The sequence below is a fragment of the Chaetodon auriga genome, chromosome 11 (assembly GCF_051107435.1).
Source record: "Chaetodon auriga isolate fChaAug3 chromosome 11, fChaAug3.hap1, whole genome shotgun sequence".
Lineage (NCBI taxonomy): Eukaryota > Metazoa > Chordata > Actinopteri > Chaetodontiformes > Chaetodontidae > Chaetodon > Chaetodon auriga.
In genome coordinates, this window is record NC_135084.1 from 8,345,350 (window position 1) to 8,365,754 (window position 20,405).

General features: G+C 43.1%; 2 protein-coding genes across 14 annotated transcripts; both read right to left on the reverse strand.

Annotated features, from left to right (window-relative positions):
* Positions 1 to 669: 669 nt before the first annotated feature.
* On the reverse strand, positions 670 to 18,566 carry LOC143327842 (leucine-rich repeat flightless-interacting protein 2-like). Of its 12 annotated transcripts, XM_076742389.1 has the most exons (15): positions 18,380 to 18,566; positions 16,986 to 17,147; positions 11,766 to 11,852; positions 6,171 to 6,212; positions 5,471 to 5,602; positions 4,960 to 5,031; positions 3,893 to 4,063; positions 3,657 to 3,749; positions 3,153 to 3,245; positions 2,366 to 2,467; positions 1,696 to 1,828; positions 1,253 to 1,423; positions 1,074 to 1,153; positions 884 to 988; positions 670 to 804 (listed from the first exon to the last, which is right to left on the reverse strand). In XM_076742389.1, exons 2-15 carry the CDS (start codon positions 17,073 to 17,075, stop codon positions 694 to 696), a joined length of 1,482 nt encoding a protein of 493 aa, XP_076598504.1. In that variant the 5' UTR covers positions 17,076 to 17,147; positions 18,380 to 18,566; the 3' UTR covers positions 670 to 693. The 12 variants fall into 12 exon arrangements, with proteins under 12 accessions (XP_076598504.1, XP_076598507.1, XP_076598508.1 ...); XM_076742392.1 differs by lacking the exon at positions 4,960 to 5,031; XM_076742393.1 differs by lacking the exon at positions 3,153 to 3,245.
* LOC143327844 (leucine-rich repeat flightless-interacting protein 2-like) lies at positions 7,453 to 11,743 on the reverse strand. 2 transcript variants are annotated; one of them, XM_076742401.1, is made up of 10 exons: positions 11,259 to 11,743; positions 10,517 to 10,576; positions 10,335 to 10,373; positions 10,046 to 10,108; positions 9,386 to 9,433; positions 9,177 to 9,245; positions 8,833 to 8,922; positions 8,221 to 8,277; positions 7,775 to 7,828; positions 7,453 to 7,641 (listed from the first exon to the last, which is right to left on the reverse strand). In XM_076742401.1, exons 1-10 carry the CDS (start codon positions 11,397 to 11,399, stop codon positions 7,453 to 7,455), a joined length of 810 nt encoding a protein of 269 aa, XP_076598516.1. In that variant the 5' UTR covers positions 11,400 to 11,743. The 2 variants fall into 2 exon arrangements, with proteins under 2 accessions (XP_076598516.1, XP_076598517.1); XM_076742402.1 differs by lacking the exon at positions 11,259 to 11,743 and having other exon boundaries at positions 8,821 to 8,922; positions 10,335 to 11,210.
* Positions 18,567 to 20,405: the final 1,839 nt, after the last annotated feature.

The window sequence follows — 20,405 nt, forward strand, 5'->3', positions numbered from 1 at the left end:
CTGTAAATTACACATTTATTTTCAAGAAATCTTTTAAATATTTGAAAAATGTCAATGAAACCGCAGCAGACACAGTTGGTTCTACACATTTTCAAATAATGACTGCACCTTTTTAAATACATCATTCTGTACCTGTTAAAACGATTATTGTTTCAATGAGAGGTGCAGACCCCTCCAGTCTCCTAGTGTGAAAAGGCACTTCACTGTGTGAGGGGGAAGCTGGGAAGGTGCGGGGGCCGGAGCAGCCGTGAGGGTTGAATAGTTTAAAAGCACATTATACTCATTCATGCAACTTATCAAAAAGAAAAAAAAAAAAAATAAAGTACAGCCAAGCACCCAGCCAGAGAGAAATAAAATCTCATGGATAACATGATGTAGTACAAAGCTCTGAAAAATTAAGTAGTGACTAGAGAAGTTTCCTCAGATGTATCTCCCAGCAACTTTAGAGTTTTATTAGTGAAGTTTCTGAGTCATTCCTCCAAAAACACAGGCAGCTTGCCAGACAAAGCCAACGCTTCGGGTTTTGAAAAGAGACGAGCGGTTGAGCGTTTCGCCTGCGCTACAAGGTTTTTAAGTGTTTTTGGTTAGCTACAAATCTTGAAGTGTTACAGCTAAAAATGGAAATGTGCTCCAGATGGCAGTCAGAGGTCTGAGGTGCGAGTTTAAGGGCTTCCGTGGTGACGCTGCCTTGCCTCACTGCTGCGACAGAAGGGCGTTTCTGTTGGCCTTCATCTTCTCAAGGCGCTTTACTAGGTGGTTATTGGTCATCTCCATCTCCTCTATCTTATCTAGAGCTGTGCGCAGCTGTGGGGGGGACAGAGGAAAGACGTTACACTCAGCCTGCTGATGTCTCACACCTTCAAATGAAAGTCTGTTTCTTTACCTCTCTTTGAAGTTTCCGTTTCTCTGCTTTAAGCTCGTCTTCTACTTTCTCTGCGTTGTCTGCTGATGTCTTGTACCTGGACACTTGCCCTTCAAGTCTGTTAATCTGGAAAAGGGACACAGAAGAGAATATTATTATAATCTAATGTGAACTATTACTTGGTTTGACAGGACATTTGTATCGAACTTACATTTTGTTCCATTGTACCCATTTCCTGTTCTGCCTTAGAAAGCTTGAATTTGTATTCGCTAATCTGTCTGTTGGCATCTCCTACAGAACAAAAGAGAAACCAATGAGTTTGAAATTACACAAAATGTTGTGACGATCATTTCATGTGTGTGCTGGTACAAAATTAGAAGGCCAACTTACTCTGCATCTCAATAAAGTGCAGGTCTGTACCGTTCTCCATCCTCTCTCCGTCCGTGTACGTGCTGTCCATCTTTGAGTGTTTCTGTCTCTCCTCCTCCAGCTGATTCTTCAGCTTCCTGATCTGAGCCAACAGCTCATCTTTCTCCTCTGCCAACTTCCGTAGCCTGACATCTACAAAACACAAGGAAAACACATTAAACTCATGCAATTTAGCTTAACAGGAAGAAGAACTTTGTGTGTTACAGTTGCGGGAGGGATATATTTTCTGCAGAAGCTCCAGCTTGGACAAATGGAATGGAGAACACAGGATCACTGAGTTGCTTTTCTATTTGCAAGTGTTGGTTTATTGAGCATCCATGTAAACAGTTCATTAGTCCTCAATCAAAATGAATTCTTATGAAGGGAGTAAATGGTCTGCGCTGTACCAAGTCTGTCTGACTCACCCAGCGGGCCTTCCCCTGCAGACTCCAGCACCTGGGCGGCCTCCTGGGAGACCACAGTGATCCCTGAGGACTGAGACTCGTGGCTGACATCTCCATTTGGTGTGCCGTCTGGAATGATGACCAGCCCGTGTTTCTGTGGTGAAAGAACACGCATCACTGAGGACTGGCTTACCGAGTGCAGAGGGTGTGCACTGATGAGGTCTCTGACAATGATCTGTACAACATACTGAGCAGTCAGTGGTCTGCCGATGTTGAAATGTATGGATATATGGAGCCTTCTGCAGTCTATAAAAACGTATATTCTCTGTGACTGTTATTTGCACAACATCTCTTGTAAATGCGCAACAGCAGATGACTGTTGTGTGTTTGCCACAGGAGGAAGTTACCATGGTGACATCTATGTCCAGTGTCATGACATCTATACTCTCTATAAACAACACATCCACCGGTATTTTGATACAGCACACTGTAATCATGGTGAAGTACAGATTAACATGTACAAAATGAGTTATGTAAAACCCGCAAGTGCACAAACCACTGACTAGAAAAGAAAACGGACAGAATTAACAGGCTTAGTTCCAACCAAAAGGAAAAACATAAAAAGTAGTTTAGGACCAGCAACTCACTCCTCTAATCCTGGTTTTTCTTCTGGAACTTTAGGAAGACCTACCTCTCCAGCTTTGGCCTTCCCCTTGATGTCAGCAAGCTCATCTCTGAGCTCATCTCTCTCATTCCTAATGCAATCAAAGTACTCTTTCTGCCTCTCTAGGGCCTGGCCACACACATGAGAGAAGACAAGAGAGAGGAGAAGAGGCAGAGGAGACGTTGGATAGACTCTGGACAGACATGCAACACCACATGCTACAGCAAGACATCCTCCACACACAAACATGCACTGTGCGCCCATCAAGCCAACAAGGACACAGAAACACACAGTACACACAGATGAGGACCAGGCTGCATGCTCACAGAGGACGTTGTTAGGAGAAGTTAAGACATGGAACAGCACAGGGACTGATGATACAGAGTCTGTGAGGAGGTCGATATTTTTGACTACACACAAGTATGATGTCTGACTTCATGGCCTAGCTCATGAATTGATCCACAGGTGGAACCATGCATGTCATGCTAGAATATAGAAGTTTCTTTTTAAGCTTACATGATAATCCAAAACAAAAATGCTCTTTTGTCACAGGCTGTCCACTGCAGGCTTTAACACAGTGCCAGAGCACTTGCATGGTTAGCCGAGGTTATGGGATCCAAACCGAATAAACGCTGTCATTTGGACATGCAAAAATCCAAACTTGTGAATGTGGATGGGTCCGGGTACGTGCTAATGCCTAAGGGTCTCCATCATGCAAAGACAGCACGAGAGGCAAAACAGGTGAGTGGACAAAGACGTCTGACCACCTATTGCCTCTCACGTACTGTCAGAGCACCCATGTGGGACCTCCTACCCCGATCTTTTTGTCCTTCCAGTTTATCGTTTCCTGCAGGTCAAACACCTCTCTGGTGATGGCATCTAACTTAGTCTGCATTCGCTGGCTCTCCTGGAGAGGTGTTGAGCAGTACCAAGACGACACAGTACAGGATAAGAACACAATAGAAAACATTGAATAGAACAAAGGCAAAAGAAGTGAAAATGCACATACATACACACAGACACAAAAATGAGAGGTAGAAACACATGAAACAGGGTGAGAAAACACTAATTTGAAGATATAATGTTGAGAAAGGAATGAAAGATAGAGTTCAAGTTGGATAGGACCATGAGCGACAGACTGGGAGAGGACCTAGAGGCAAGCCACTGCCAATCAATCCTTATCTAGTTCCTGCAGAACAGTGCCTCTGCGGCAGCCTGCACAGAGCCACGGACACCTTCCAAGGTGTTAACAGGATAGCGATGTGATGTGGTCAGGCTGGCAGAACAACTTGTTTTTCTAATGCAAGGGCAGCCGTACCTCTATAAGCTCATCTCTCTGGCGGATTCCCTCTTTCAGTTCTTCTTGTTTATGCTGCAGGACTGTACATGTGTGCTTTTGTCTTTCTAGTTCCTGAAAGACCACAGACAGAACATTTTAGACACAACGCTTCCATATAAAGATTCTGCAACTTAACCGACATGAAACTGACTTACGACAGGTGATTTGACATGATCATATGCTTCAGAGCTTTTTTTGAGAGACAGATATTTCACCTTTGACTTTTCTTCCAGCTCCCTCTTCATCTCCGCCATCTGTTCCTCCATCTCCTCTATGACGTCCTTTAGTGTGTCCACTTGATAGATGAGGTTGGCTTTGTCGTTGTCCAGCTGTGCGTTCGATACCATGGCTTTCTTATACTTCTCCTCCACCTCTGCAAGTGACTCCTGATAGGGGTGGGAGCACGTTCATGAAGTGAGAAAGGTGGTTTAAAGCACAGCTCACCTACATGCACCAGGTATGAAAAGAGTTGGTGTTCGTAACACACTTAACACACACTGGCCAAACACACTACACACATATTTTCCTATTTCTAAATGCAAGACTTAAAAAAGGCATAATCCTGTGTCACCTTTTGTGTTTTTTATTTTATTCTACTAATATGCAATGAGCAAGTGGTGACACTGATCACACCATAATTAGAACGCATTGAATCACTTTCAGGAGTGAAACAAGGCAAGGATATGAAAAGGGGATCTGAAAGAGAGAAGTACAAGTGAACCAGGAAACAAGATGATGAAAAGAAACCTAAGTAAAGTGCATCAGCTGCACCAAACTCTACCAAGAACAAGCCAAGAGTCAGGTTTGTTAGTAAACTACTCTTATCATTATAAAATGGAGTGTCCTTCAAAGAGAACAGGAAGCTGCTGAAGGTGACTGCACAGGTCAGTCAGCCAGTAGGCCATCCAACACTGTGGCAATGAAAGCCTGGCTGGAAGAAGAGCCTCAAAATTGAAAGCATGACCGTTATCTGTCAGCAGGTGGAGCATTATAACTCTTCTTCTTACAGCTCTGAACCCAGCTGAATTGTGGGAGTGTCTTCATTTCAGGCCACAACCAGCGAGTTGGATCAAAACAGGAAGTGAAGGGGAGATCATGCAAACAGGAGGATCATTATGCAATTCACACTGGGAGCACGCAAAGACACGGCTGAGGTGTTAGGAGCTATGAGTGGTGGGGGTACAGAGGGGTGCGAGTGGGGAGGCAGGGGGTGGGGAATTAGTGACGCCATACTGCTCCCAGAGAACAAGAGAAGGCATGCTGTGAGCTCAAGCCCCTCTACCTTCAGCTCTTTAAGCCCTTGCATGTACCGCCCTTCTACATCCTGAATCTGGTCCTTTAGTTCATAGATATCCTGTAGAGCAGATGGAAGGAATGGTTGGGGTGAACTGGGGCATCAGAGAGGGTAGGGAGTACCAGGGAGAGATAAAGCACCCACGCTGCCATCTCAAAGACAGTCCAGCTGGCATACACATGACCAGCCCACACAGATAAGGAACAGCTTCAAAGGACACATGTCACATCCAGTCCTCCCCGTGCATACATAAAGAAAAATGGTTAAAGCAGACAAATAGAACAGCAGGGAGGGCACAACGGAGGAAATGCTGTGGGAGGTTCATATGCAGAGGGAAAAGATATACACATACATTGCTCAGATAAAGAACTTAAACTTTTAAGCTCTATGATAACGTGACATCTGGAGCTAAAACAAGAACAACTTAATTCATATGCTAGCATCACTCTATTCAGTCATATGTTTAGAAGGGTGACACTGTTTGTGTTGTACACCTTACCCTAAGTTCACTCAGGCTGGTGTCGGGGTCATAGACGCTACCCGTGTCTGCACTGCCTCGTCGTGACGAGGTGCCACCCAGCGACGCCAGAGTGGCTGCTGAAAGGCCTGGGGTGGCACAGCGGGAGGATGGCTAGGAACACACAAAGTGACACAGAACTCCAATGAGAAAAACAGAGAAACAGCTCAGCACAATGCGACACAACTCCGTTATTCAACACCACGTGATACCGTGAGGGGGGTACTGTCATGAAACGTTCTCACTCCACAGGCTGTGTGGATAAAAGCCAGAGAGTTTGTTTGCTGTTGTGTTGTGGTTATATGGTCGCTCCCTAATACGTCATTCAACTCAATTTATGGCTCAGTGTGAGGTTTTACTCACAGACTACTGCACGGTCATGCGTTATTGTGCATTAATCTTTCCATTTTCCTATTCACTGTGTGGTAGAGAGTAAAAGTTGCAGTGAACAGAAGAAATAGCTTCGCCAGACCACAAAACACAAATCTGTCTAGTGTTACTGTGACGTCCACATAGGTCTGGTGTGTACTTACATTCTTGAGGAAATCTGCTTCGGTGAGCCCTATATGTAGCTGCTGAGTTATGAAACTAAGGCATCACAACTCCTTGACGAAAATGTGGTGCCTGGTGAAGATTTTGAATGAAAATAGTAAAGTAAAATGTAAAATTGAGGCGCACTCACCCGACTATAATCTGAATACTGCTTGTCACATTTTTCATCCAGCTGAAAGAAAGAGCAGAAATATTAAAAAGACACAGAGGCACAGACTATTCTGGGAGCACCATCCTGTGTGGTCATGCTTGGAGCCGTTTCCCTGTCTGTAAAAACAGGGAGTTAGCCTTTAAGTTAGTATGAGTCTGTAAGTCTTTAAGTGCTGCATGTTCACAGACCATTAAGTGCTGACAAGCAAATGAAACACAGTGAATCACACAACTCCATTAAAGAGGATACCTTTCTAAGTCCATGCTGCTGCAGCACTGCAGCCACATCCACTTCAGCTACCCATACATCACTCAACTCATTCATAAGGTTGTCAATAACAGACTCTGGCATAAATTTCAAAAACCAAATGTTATTTTTAATCATGCACCACTTCTAAAATAATTCATCCATCACTAGTGTTGCACTGCACTCCCCAGCAAACCGTCGTGAACTTATCTTAGCCACTTACAGCGTCCAAATCTGGAATGCTCAAATCATCGAGGTCAGACACAATGCTGCCTCTTCGGTTGGAGCGGCTGAAATAATCAGCAGCCGACTCACTAATGTCCGAGAAGTCAGATGACTGCTTACACCACACACAGGGGGAAGAGGGCAGAAACAGAGGCAGAGAAGTAAAGAATAACAGAGGGCCAAAGAGTAAACATCATCAGAGAGGAAAAGGACTAAAGGAAAACAATGACATATACAGCCACAGATCACTCTTCAAAGTACTTAAAATGCACGATGCATTACAGTAAAATAAAAGAAACTGTTGAAAAAGCTTCGATTACTACATTATCTCGTATCAACTGCGACAGAAGCGCATCAGTCTAGATTTCGTGTAGCGCAGTCCCTACAGCTCACCACACTGTCCCTGCGGCCCCTGCTGACGCGTTCCTGGGACACGCTGCTGACAGTGTCATCATCTGAGGAAGACTGAGAGGAATACACACACATACATGTAAACACACACGCACATGGTTAGGAGCTAAAACAATGTAGGATGGCTGCATGTCGAAGCACGCGTGCACACACGCACTGTTCAAACACCAAACACTCTCCGTATTAAACAGATTATTGGATTACTCCGAAGTCTGTAACCATGAAAGAAATGCCAATTCATGCAATTATGACAATTTTGTCAAAGGCACCAACTGGAGCTAAGTCAGATAAGACAATCTTGCAACAACACCTTAGCCCACAGAGCACTACAGAAGAAAGTCTTAAATCACACACTTTAAGGTCAATCGAATGTTGTTCCCTAAAGCAAGCCGTAGTCAGTTTGGAGGGAGGCCTGGTGCTGAGCGGGAGTGAGAAGAAGCTTGTTAGCTGTGGGTATCTGTGTGGCGTTAGCTGATATCGTGCAGGGTGGCGGTGGTTCTAAGGTGCTCACCACAGGGCTGCTGCGGGTGGAGCTGGCTCCAGAGGAGTACCAGCTGTATTCAGAGGGCTGCGGATGGAGGGGGAGGAGGACAGGACAGGGGATCAAGATGAAGAAAAATGTCAGGCCACAAGCACAACAGTTAGCTGCTGTGGTGGTGACACTGCTCAAACGCTGTTTGACAAACATTCAGAGGACTTACAGCTTTTGAACTGTACCCCGAGCCGTAAAGACCGGTGTCGTCATAAATAGAGGCCTGAGGGGACACGTGGGAGACAATGCAGGACTCAGCAACACACAGGAGAGGGCATAGGTCTTTAACACGATAGCCAAGTGGGTTGAGCAGAATGACTTTCTCTCTCTCATGCAATAAACACAAACACTGTATTTCCAACATCAAGTAGGCCACTTGTTTCAGTGATCTTCAGCAAAAGCCCTGGCTTAATGCAAACTCCTTCCTTATCTAACTGAAGCACAAATGTCTGGCCACAGCCAAGAGTTCAAGAGTGTCCGGGAGCTAAATATAAGCAGTCCTGGTACCCCGGGCATCCTATCAAACATATGTGGCCACAACAGAGGGGGAAGTTCTCCTGTAGGAAACTAGAGGCATGCAGAGAGATGCTGGTCACTCAGTGGACAGAAACTGACCGTGCTGTAGCTGCGAGACAGCCCTGTGCCAATGGTGGAGGATGAGGAAGTGGTGGCCTGTCAGAGAGGAGGGGGGCAGGGAAATGTCACTTTAAAGGACAGGGGAAAGCTGTAGCGGGAATGTGAGGTGGAGTGAATCTAAGGAGCTGCAGCAAGTAGAAACAGGATGAATGTTTTGCTGACCCAGCGACATGTAGGGCCAAAAGTGTTGTGGGAAGTGAGGTCAGGTGACACCCTGGCCCTGTCGACTGCTTTAATACTGGTGGAGCTCCACCTTTGTCAGTCAGCAATTTACATGAATTCAAATGATCACAAGAACTGTTTCAGAGCAGAGAGAGATCTCAAATCTAAGAGCTGAGCTTTGGATTTCTGTGACATACTGGAGACCATCAGCTACACGAGCTACAAAACCACGATGCTCTCTTTGCTTTCATACTATTATGATATAAACAATGTATTTTATTGCAGTTATCTAAGGTTTGTAGGGTGTCTAAATATCAAATAAACTAGACCATGCAGATAGTAATATACTGCTTCATCTGGCTCTGGTTTCACTGGGTATCCTTTAACTAGAATAAATGAAAGTTTTACAGCACTGACAGGAGGACCGACCCGAGGCTGATAGGTGGAAGTGGAGGGAGGTGGCAGTGCTTTGGTCTTCGTTAGGCTGGTGTAGTTCCTTTTATCATGGTACAGTCCAGTCTGGAAGGGTAGTGACATAATATGGTCTCAAATAAACAACAACGTAAGAATTTTAATCCTCAAGCGTCAGACTGATACGTTCAACATAGCTTGGCCAACATCTATGTGACGCCTCACAAGGCAATGAACAGTCAATCTTATCAGGATAAAGTCGATCAACAGTAAATTACCACCGCAAGCCACTCGGATTAGTCTACATTGCCTCCATGCTTGAGGCTGCAGCAAAGACATCAACACTGAAGGAGTACACTGACCAGCAGGTCCTTCTTCGAGGAGCTGGATGAAGCCCTTTTATGGCCATGCAGGTCATTGTACACAGAACTCTGTCCAGCCCCGAATAAAGTGTAAAAAGTAAAAAACAAAGAAAAGAAAAAAAAAAGAAAAGAAGAAGAAGCTAAAATGAGACAAAAGGCAAAAAGCGTAGAGGCACTGATAAACAAATGCTCGTCACATAGGTACATACAGTGGAGCGGGAACTCTTGAGGGTGGAGCTAGAGGTGAGGCCATCAGACTGAAGACAGAAGTCAGAAAAATTACAACCGGAAGAAGAAGCTGTTAGGTCTGCACTGGCAGCTCACATTTCATGTGTCACACCAACACTAATTTAGTTGTTCAACAGATTAAAAAATCCAACACAGCAACTCATCAAGCAAACTATTTATTTTCTACACTTAGTCAAGGCCACAGTAAAGGAAGGTCAGTGGCAATCTGCCCATTATAATGGTCATGCGATGTTATAAAATTAAGAAAATACTATGTGGGTCCACACTGTTGTTGATGATCATGTCAAGGCACAAAAAAGCGCATCAAAATCACACAGCAAAACACTGTCTCCAACAGTCGCCTCAACGCTGTCTTCTTCCAGGTACAACACAAGCTGACATATGCAAACCTCTGATATGAAAAGGGTATAAGTGGAGAAGAACACAGATAAGACAGACTGAGGCAAAGTGGATACACCAAGAAAATTTGAATTCGGAAAACAGTTGCCGCTGAGCACACTGGGAATCTAAGTTAGTTCTGCTTTGCACAATAAAGTTTGCCTGAACTCTGGTTACATGCTGAGAATCCAGGTACTCAATCATCAGTATTATGCTCTCACACACGTGCACACACAACGCACCAAGGCATCTTTTCTACGGGAACTGGATCGACTTCCCAAATCACGTATTCCCGACGAGGTTGACTTCAAATAAAAAAAGAACACACAAAAGCAAACATTAGGAGAAATCCTCTCTTGGACACGAACTTTATGCTGTGACCCAAATGAACACGACCAAATAGAAGTGCTTCACCCAAATGTATTAACATAACAAGTGCTTTCCTCAAAGGAACAATGACTTTCACACATCGGTGCGCCTCTATGAGAACGCAGTCTTCATAAAACTGGCAGGGATGTATCATGTACGCACCCTGTAGCTGCGAACTGACATGACATCATCATCCAGCCCCTGTTGATGTGGAAACATGGTGTCACAGCAGAAAAGCAGACAGAGAGGAACATGGGTGATGAGAGATTAACTGCAGGATTAAAGGAGAAAGAAGAAAGGAAATACAGACAGACAAAGAGGAAGTGTGTGGGGGAGATACAGACCCGGCGATGACGGCTGCTGGATCTACTACTACTAGAGGCTCTGGCTTTTTCTGTATCAGCCTGGAGTAAGGGAGGAGAAGTTCATTAAGATTATAGATTGAAAGTAGAAAGGCTCAATCGCAGGGATGAGTAAGGTCACTGCAATACTCAACAGTTGCTATGCAAAGCCCAAACCATGCAAAACAACTTCTGTCATCGTGTTTACAACCAAATGGATGTCATAAACATTTGCAAATGTTATCCTCTTAAAGCCAACAGCAAGATTAATGATACACAAGAACAGATAATATATTGCACATTTTTGTCTCATCTGTTCTTTTAAAAAGGCGGTACAGCGGCACACGATAAACATCTGTGCTTCTCTTTCCTGTGTCGACACACCAACACGCAATCATACAGATTAACCCCATGCAAACGTTGGTCATTAACATCCAAAAGCATCCATCATTTCTGAAGTGGTTGGAGGTTGGAGTAGTAGAGCTAGATGTCCAAACCACCTTCTTGCATGCAGACTCACCCACTCTAAATAAAGTCAAAGGCCAATGCTCGCTCTACAAATACACACAGTCACAGATTACGGTGTCTCCAAAGCAAATACACCGCTGAGGCATATTTCCACAGTGAGGTACAGTGTAGTCTGTGAGTCAAGTGTAGCTAAATGGTCAGGGTTGACCGAGGCTCAATCCCACACAACAGGCTGTTAGTGGAGTGAGAGGCTGCTGCACTCTCTACGCGCGCCTACCATCCACTGGTGGATTTGACCCCATTTTCTGTTGCTACTGCTGGATGAGTGGTAAGAGAGCTGGACAGGGGGAGGAAGTGCCAGGAAAAACATACAATCATACTTCACTAAAACTGCTGAAACGTAAAAACTGGGTGACATTTACTTCAGGAATAGAACTTTTGGTTTCATCTGTGGACATGCAGCACTTTCATTTTTCTTTCTGTGGGTACAGTTTTGTGTATGAACTGTCAGATTAATCCTTCAAGGCATAAAGCCAAACAGCTCCTCTGCTCTGGTGACTATGGACGCAGATGAGCAGCTTACAAACACTGAGTGAGTTACTGTAGTAATAGGCCTGAGTTCATGTAAAGCAAAAAAAAAAAAAGGCCTATTTCCATGTCCAATCCAATCTCTAGCTGATCTGTGTTGAGAGCAGCAGTTATGGGGCATTGCTCTAGCTCATTTAATGGGTTGAATAATGGTCACAGTGTATCTTTGCCAGTCAGTCCTTCTTGTGTTATATACCTCTTTCTGTTGCCGTTCAAGTTCCCTCATTCGAATGTCCCTGGCCTCTGCCCGAGCGGCCCTCTTTGCTGCCAGCCTTGCCTCCGCCTGTGAGACACAACATGAACACACTTGTTAGCCATGAACAGAAAACTTGTAAAAGGTGCCCTTCTCTGAGGACACGCCCATCAAGAGCAAGGAATAAGCACCAAGAATTGATTATTAATTATTTTATAGTATGCGGGACAGCAAACAATGAAAAGTAATTGCACCAGATGTAGCGAGCTGCATCTGTTGTCCCTGGTCAGATAGAGGGAAAAAAAAAAAAAAACACAGAACAGCAAATAGCTTATTTGGATAATTCACCCATTTCCTGTAAGAGAATAGAGACAGTGGAAACTGCACACGTGACTTGATTTCAGCTGTTGTTGTCGAGGCCTATGAGAGCCCAGCTTCTTTCACCAGCTGGAACCTGATTAATGAACCTTTGGATGATGAGGTTGACTTTATGGCAGCACTGCATAGATTCGACAATAAATTACAGTGCTGTATTTTTTTGATATACTAAATCAAACAACACAACAAAAAGGAAAAGAAAAATATGCAGAAGTTCTTTGTTTTCGAAGATGTACACTGAAGTTTAGAGGAAAGTTATGCACAGCATCTGAATAATGTGTCAAGACTATAGTACGTTTTCTGCTGACAATGTATTAACTTGTTAAGTCAATACTGCCTTTTAAGTGAATTTCTAAGCAACTGAACATTCAGAACAACAGGCCACACAGTTTTAGAGACTTAGGAATAATGCAGGTCACCAAATAACGAATGGAAGCCAACCAATAAATCAATCAGGTAGGCCAATAGTTGAGCAGTTGAACAGGTATCACTGTATATTCCAGCCAATAAATAAACAAGAAAGTGCAGTACAGAAATGCCAAAGACAGATTTGAGGCATATCAGAAATAGTGATTCAGTCACATAGTTTATGCACGGACTAGTTTATCTTTCAACTGTAAAATGCTCCACTCAGCACATGTCTTAGTCTTTAATGATCAGTCTAACAAATCCACCATTTGTCTGGCTATGAGATGGATGGTGTGCCGTAGCTGACCAGTTTCATCTGTGAGTCACAGCTCTGCAGTCCTGTCCAGGGTCAGTGTTTGCAATGCCTCACCACCAACACCATGCGCTAACCATCACTTTCAGGAGGGGTGACTGAAAGACCTCATAGGGGACATACCAACAGTGCACAAACAAACTAACAGAGGAGGACAGTATCAACAGAAAGCAAAGTGAGTCACAACAGTGTGGCTGTGCTCAGTCTGTAAACATGGAGGTGATTTCACAATATCTAACTAGCTGAACCTTGTGAAGCACAAACAAGTCTAAGTCAAAGCTAAACTGAGCCCAATAAACTCTCCTCCGGGGGGAAAGTGAGGAGAGTCATCACACAATTTGCCCCCAACTGAGTCACAATATGAATAGGAGCTAATTTTACAGAGTACTTCAGCAGAAGGAGCTAATTTAGGCGAGCCAGTACACAGCCCTGAGGAGTCACACAGGTGACTATGTGGACTATCTTTCCATTACGTCCATGATACCAATTACATTCCCTACATGCTCTGAAACTAAACATTCCACCAACAAAGAAAGGCACATGTGCTCGTGGAGCCGGGCCCTTTATCTCCAACTAAAAGACAGTACATTAATGCAGTGCGTGGTGTGTACAGTATCTCACTGCAGACAAACACTGTCAGCATTCCAGCAATTTCTTATCTGCATTGCCAGAATAGTCGGCCTGTGGGTATAGACTATTCCTGTTTCAGTAACAGCCTGGAGTGAACAAACACAGTTTTACAGCAATGCTGAAAAAATACCAAAATCCAGGTTTGTTTTACTTTGCTTTACCTGTACATCTAGTGCTATGTAAAAGGAAATCATTTCACATAGTTAAATATGTTTTAAGAACAGAAAAAGACACATGTGAGCGAGGTTAGGGTAAGAGCTCAATCGTAGGAGGAAGTGACCTGAATTCACTTGGACATACCGCAGTTTCAAACAGGAGCATAACAACCATCTTGTTTTACAGTGATAAGATATCTTCGATTAACTTGCCAAGACAGGCAATGAGTCAAATCTATGAACCAGAATGATGCAGTCTGAGCAAAGTTAGGGTGATGCATGATATATATTTATGACCATGACATAAAAATGTGCATTTTTAGTAGCTGATACACAAATCTTACATTGAATTATCATAATTATGAGCAAAGGAATACTGTCACATGATTTCTCTTTTCATGTGTGAAGACAGTTTTTCCAAAACAGCATGAAAACTAAACCAAAACCCAAGGACGCTTATGGTTACAGGCCATGTGGGACATTTTTGTAACCATTTCCTACGGCTGTGTGATTGTGGAGTCTAAGTGTTGGCCATACACTGAAACACGCTATGTACAAGGTGAAAAAGGAAGTAAAGTTGCCAATGTATGAGGAGAGAGAGCAAAGAGAGACGGCTGGCCCTGTGCTCTGCACCTGTTGAGCTGTCTGACAGTGTGACCTGCTCTGCACAGCAGCACAGCTGAGCTCTCTGTCTCTGTCCTATCTATAGCCTGGCCCATCCGGCCCCAGCTCTCTGACAGCCATATCATGGGGCTAGGGGGGTAACCTGAGCAGCAGAAGTTCACCATCAAACACACCTCCAGCACTCTAGGCAGTAAACGTCAAGCAATCCACCATGAGATCACCTGGAGCTCTTCAACGCTGAACTGTAGACACGCTGAAATTATGATTTACCAGCTAATACCACATTTAGGGTAGTTCTTATCACTGTAGATCACTGTAAATGATATTTTAAAAACACATTTTATTTATTATAAATGTATTTAGTTATTTTCTGACTTAACTGCTCAAAAATCTAAACAGTAGCAGATTAATCAATAATGAAAAAAATCAACACAATATTCCAACATTTGTAAGAGATGAATTTACAATGGATATATTGGAAGTGGAAGGTGCTGATATGTAAATGGAATACTTCAAACATCCTCAATAAAAACTACATGTGTAAATACAGTTTAAAGAACAAACACTCATCTTATTGCCAAATCAACTCAAAACTTCTTGTCCATATCATCATCAAAAAGCCATGACTGCATACTAGCTATGTAAAAACTAAAAACAGCTCCTAATAATTGGCAGATTTGTTTCGATACAATCAGACTTCAGATCAGGCCTGTAAATAAGTCTGCACTATAGGTGCACTGAACTTGTCTATGTTATGTAAATGGACAACCTTTGGCTCTCTTTCGCAATACTGAAATTACATGTTGATTGCTTCCTTCAAATAAGACATAAACATGAAATTTTAGCTGTGTCATAAAATACACGTGTTGCATTATATGGGGATCAAACTGACCATTTGTCGTTGATAGGTACTGTAATATGTGCTTTGTTCTCTATAGCCTTATCGGTCACCTAACCATAGACAGAAAGAGAGAGTGCAACGCTGTATTGTAATAATGACTGAGATCACAAATAAAATCACATGGACTATGAACTATAGCTTCAACACAAAACACACACCCTCTGCATACTGAGGAAAGTCAATGATTGCCTTGTTCAAGTTCCATTAGCTCCCTTAGATCCTAATCTGAGGGACAACGGGTATGAGATGATCATCTAATTCTAACACTTGGCTACTGTCAAATTTGTAAGCAAGCTGCTGGTATTCAAAAAGAACTGACTGCCTGGTAATGTAAGAGGCCTCAGAACTGGGCTGGTGACGGTGCAGGCTCAAATTCACAGTCATTCTCGGCAGTGATCCGTGCCAAGCACAGGCAGGCAGGCTGTAACTTTTCTTAATCGGGTGCAGACAACATGAGGCAGAAGCTGCAGTGTTTTGAAGATTTGTTTGAGAGGCAGTGATGTGCAACAAGTCAGACACTGACCCCTTGAACTCCCTGCACAGTTGATCTAATCTCTGTTTTGCTCCACAAAGAGATTCAGATTTAGGACCTGACTGGGAGGGTCAGATGACTCATGTTTCTATGATCAGCCTGCATGACTATAAAGAGAGCAAATGGAGTCTTGTGCTTAGTGCCCATGAATGAGGCACTGAACAGCTTTTAAACAGCACAGATGAAGCATTCTTAAAATGGGCCAAGGAAAAAAGCTGACTTGTTCAGTATTACATTTCTACCTGTAAAAGCAGGAAATGACTTGACTTGACCTGAAGTCTTCACAGATAAATCTTTAGCCAATGTGGCTATTTCACCCATGCCTACCAAACCTACACTCTGTAAAATTATCTTTGGATTTCATGCTGTTAACCTCCCCATTCTGAAAAGAGGCACAGGAATGACAGCCCTGCTGTGGAACAAAATGGAATAATCCCAGGGCATGTCGTTACAGGCAAGGCAGCCTCTCTCCTCGGCCCGTGTTTTTCCCCCCAAACGAAAACACTGCACGTCAAGTCAATCTCCCTGTGGTCCAAACCAGCTGTCTCCACTAGCTTAGGCTGAAACACATGTGGATATTCGGGTTCGGCTGCTTAATTTGTAAGTATGTGCTTCAGAAGCCCATTTGCTGACACAACTTTGACCACCATGTCTCAAATGAACATTATTTATTGTGTGATAGATACATGTTTCCATCTCAAGTTGACTAAACACCTGGTTGTTGAACAGTGAATTCTGTAACCAAGCAGAAAGTTTGACTCCTGACATATCATCAGGAAGGTTGCACTCTGCATTAAAATCTGAATCTATGCCCAATTTACAAAAAATCTATCTGCAGCTGTTGAAATCCATAAACCAAATCCGATCAAATAACAGAGTTTTCAGTTTACTTAATTATCATCACAATTACCTTTGCTTTCTCCATTTGTAAAGTCACTTTAATAAATATTTCAGCGTAACATTTCATTCAGCCATAGTGCAGAGTCAGCCAATCATATTAGTGCTGATAATGGTTTCAGCTGTCTACTCATGTTCCCTTTATTTTAAAACAAGATGGTGCTGTTGCCCAAATTAACATCTGTGACTGACAAATCAATCCTCTACTGATGCATGAAGTGCCCATTATCTGGTTGAGGATAAACACGAAAGTTTGAACTGGATAAAATCATATTAGCATTGATTCAACAATGCATGAATGGAGCAATGTGGGAACAATATAGCCTTGATCCATCTGGGCTTGCTCAAAAAATGGACAGACGTGTGTGAAGGAGCATGAACTTACCTCTCGGGCGATGCTACTCAAGGCCTCATCCTCTGCTGAGAAGCGATCCTTCAGAGGGGCACGCTTTCTACCAGAGCCTTGTGTCCCCATGTTGCCTCTTGCAACTGAAGCTCCACCGATGGTGTGTCAGGCCAGAGAATACACAGAACTGTATGTAAATGACTAGAGAAAAAGAGACAAGAGATAAGTTGAACAGATTGTAAACAAAGCCAAGTGTTAGAATAGTCTGACATTATGCATAAGAGTTGTGTCCAGTTTCAACTACATTTCACTGCGTAAGGTATTACGCGCTCTTACTAACAACTCATGCACTCCCCATCTCTTACTTCCATTCTTGCAACAAACAGTCACTCATGTATGGCACCTACAATGGCTTTAGATAAACACGTGTGGCTGACATGAACCACATTCCTGAGACATGCATGACCACTGCAACCTCGCAAATCAGCATAACATCCCCATAAACACCAGCTAATGGGGTCTATAGAGGGAATAATAATATTGATTAATAATATTCTATGGTTTAAACTGATCTGAATCCATGTTTGATAAGGGTTGCATTAACAGCTGCTGCAGTATTCAGATGACGCGTGTTTGATATACATCCAGACAATCAAAGTTAACAGATCACACAGACAAAAGAGCCCTCTCGCTGGCTGGTAGAGTGGGGAAAACGCCTAGTTTCGGACCCGGCTGAGTCAGAAGACTCAAGCGAAGCATGAGCACTCCTTTAAGACGTTAGGACCCCGTGGATCCAAAATTCAAAATGACCAGTCTGACCATCTCAATGAATCCGGACAATCCTTGATCAACTGGCTGGATAAGTTACCACTGGCTTACTTTAACCATCAAACTTCAGTTAACGTAATGAAATGTTTGCGTTTACTCGGACAATTTTCCACTCACTAACAAAGCCAACATTACTGTCCCGATGACTGTTATCGTGCACATTGCGAAAGAATGGATAGCAAGTACCTTAGCTAGGTTAAAGCTAAAGTTACGCCAGTATACTGCCTTGTTAGCGTTAGCTAGCTAATTATACTTACGTTAACGTTGACTGAGGTTAGCCAGCTCACTGGTAAGCTAAGTGAGAGTGCTAACTAGCATTTCGTCCTCCCGAAATTCTCATTAAAAAGTTATTCTTTTAGGTTCTCACTCCGCTGAGATTAGCGCTTTTCAAAAAACGAGAACTATCCAGACATGTCCATTCCACGGCAATGACCCCCAGCACGGACGACAATCTCCGGGAGCCAAGTCTAGTTAGCTGATCAGTTCAGCTGGGTAGTTAGCTTGGATAGCCAGTGGGGCTAACCTCGACTCTCATGAGAGGCAGACAGGGCAAACTGGCATTGATCCTCCCGTCAGTATTTCCCACCCCAAAAATATAACATTACCTTCACGACACCTTTATTAACCCGCGACACTGCCAAGGTGTTGTTCCCTTTCTCCAGCAGGTTCAGGAAAGATCCATCCGGCTTCTCTTCAGAGACTGGTGGTGTTTTTGTCCACACTGACAGCTGTCATCAGTCCGCCTTTCCACCGCTCTCCACTGCCCTCCTTACCCAGATTCCACACACACTGGTTAGCTTCAAAGGTCCCGGATGTTGGGAAAAATTAGGGTGTGATGCTGCCTTCATGGGGCGTTAGACACATCACAATGTCACTGCTATAACCCTCTGGAGAGAGTGGTTTTCCACTGAGGGAGACTTAATCGTTGTTGTATAACTGATATGAGGTGACTTTCCAGTATTCGGCTTTTAGGGGCTGACAGCATGGAAATTGTTTAAACGAGCAATGACGCAAACTGGTGGTATTATTGTTACTACATACATTTTTTGCTTCTGTCAACCCGTGGTCTGCTCCCATTGACGCCAACTCGGGCAACACGATTTTCATTGCTAAAGCAGCTAATAAGACAGATCTTTTCTTAAATAAGAAATACAATTTTTACTTGTAAATGGTTTTAAGCCTTTGTAACTTCAGATTCAAAAAGACTATATAAGGTCTACAGTGAATATAGCATCTTCTGTATGAACCGCACAAGTGGCCTCCTGTAAAAATTACTGGCTGTGAACATCAGTCGGAAATAATGGGAAATCTGACGCAACTGGAACTTTTAAAAATGTTCGCGTAATTTTTTTTTTTCCAAATTCTTGAATTATGTTACCCTAACTCACCTTGGCCTGAGATAATTCTTGTTTCTGAAGAATTATCTGTTTCAAATTAAGACCATTCTCATACTTTTCCTTTTGACCTCAGAAAACTTGGTATTGGTACATAGCATATAACAAAGTACATTTCCAGCTATTCAAAATATTGAATTGGATTATTTATTTATTTGAGACTTTTCTCACCCCATAGAGCGCACATCGTTTTTGCAGAACTTTTAATTGAATATAATTCCAGCGCAGAACCACATTTTATTTGTTAATATAGTTGACGAAATACACCTACTTAATAGTTTATCACCTGTAATATTAAACAAAGCAAAAATATTATACAATATATCGACAACATATTGAGATCACCACGGGAGCATATCGGCTATATATGCTTTTTCCACAAGAGGGCAGTAGCGGATAATAAATTATTGTGTGCTGGCGTGAACTGGTATACTGTGTGTTGTTACACCACATGTAAATTAGTATGCCCAAAGATGGAGTTGCATTTCAGCCGTCAAAATAAAACACTTCAGTCACTATGGACTACAGGTTCCCAGCAGATGCGGTTACAAAGATTTTATTTATTGCAAAGAACATTTAATAATCTGCTGTATAAACTATTGTGGGAAATTAAGACATTACAGTCTGGCATAGCTAAAGATGATGACAGGACGGAAAACAGCTAACAGCATTTTACATGGCACACATCAGTGCAGCACAGCAGAGCAACTTCTTCTGTTGCCGACAGTATGAACAATGCAATCAGTAAAAGCATTGAGGACAGAGGACCTGCAAGAAGAGTTTCCAGAAGACCTGCACGGGATTCCCCTGACTGACACCCATACACCCATAACACAGGTTGCATGCAAGTAAACACACACACACACACACACACACACACACACACACACACAGAAACAGTTGCTGTATTATTCTCCCTCATTCCAGCAAGCTAATGACTGTTTTGTCTCTGATCACCCCTCTCTGTTTGCTACCGTGCAGACAGGGTTTACGGGAGTCTTAACCCAAAGACACCATCAGCCATACAGTCTCCATGCCACCACTCCTGGTGAACTTTCCATGTAGTCATCATTTTCAGCACTAATTAACCACCTTTCCCAGTCATAATGATAAAGGATTACATCTAAATAGACAACAGATGCATAACATCGCATTCAGTTATGCAGCTGCTGATCAAACTGTAATAATAGTAATTACAACTCTACGGCCCTTTCAGTTGCAGTGCTGACAGAACAGA

Excerpts from the sequence above, each read along its gene's own strand:
- LOC143327842 (XM_076742388.1), bottom strand. The coding sequence starts at position 7,148 with ATGTGTGTGTATTCCTCTCAGTCTTCCTCAGATGATGACACTGTCAGC. Across the intron at positions 1,424-1,695 it reads TGCAGGGGAAGGCCCGCTGG|ATGTCAGGCTACGGAAGTTG; the intron begins GTGAGTCAGACA and ends TGTGTTTTGTAG. Across the intron at positions 1,154-1,252 it reads GCACTTTATTGAGATGCAGA|GAGATGCCAACAGACAGATT; the intron begins GTAAGTTGGCCT and ends TTTGTTCTGTAG.
- LOC143327844 (XM_076742401.1), bottom strand. The coding sequence starts at position 11,399 with ATGTCACCCAGTTTTTACGTTTCAGCAGTTTTAGTGAAGTATGATTGT. Across the intron at positions 9,434-10,045 it reads CCCGTAGAAAAGATGCCTTG|TCTGATGGCCTCACCTCTAG; the intron begins GTGCGTTGTGTG and ends TTCTGTCTTCAG. Across the intron at positions 8,278-8,832 it reads CTTCCACCTATCAGCCTCGG|GCCACCACTTCCTCATCCTC; the intron begins GTCGGTCCTCCT and ends CCTCTCTGACAG.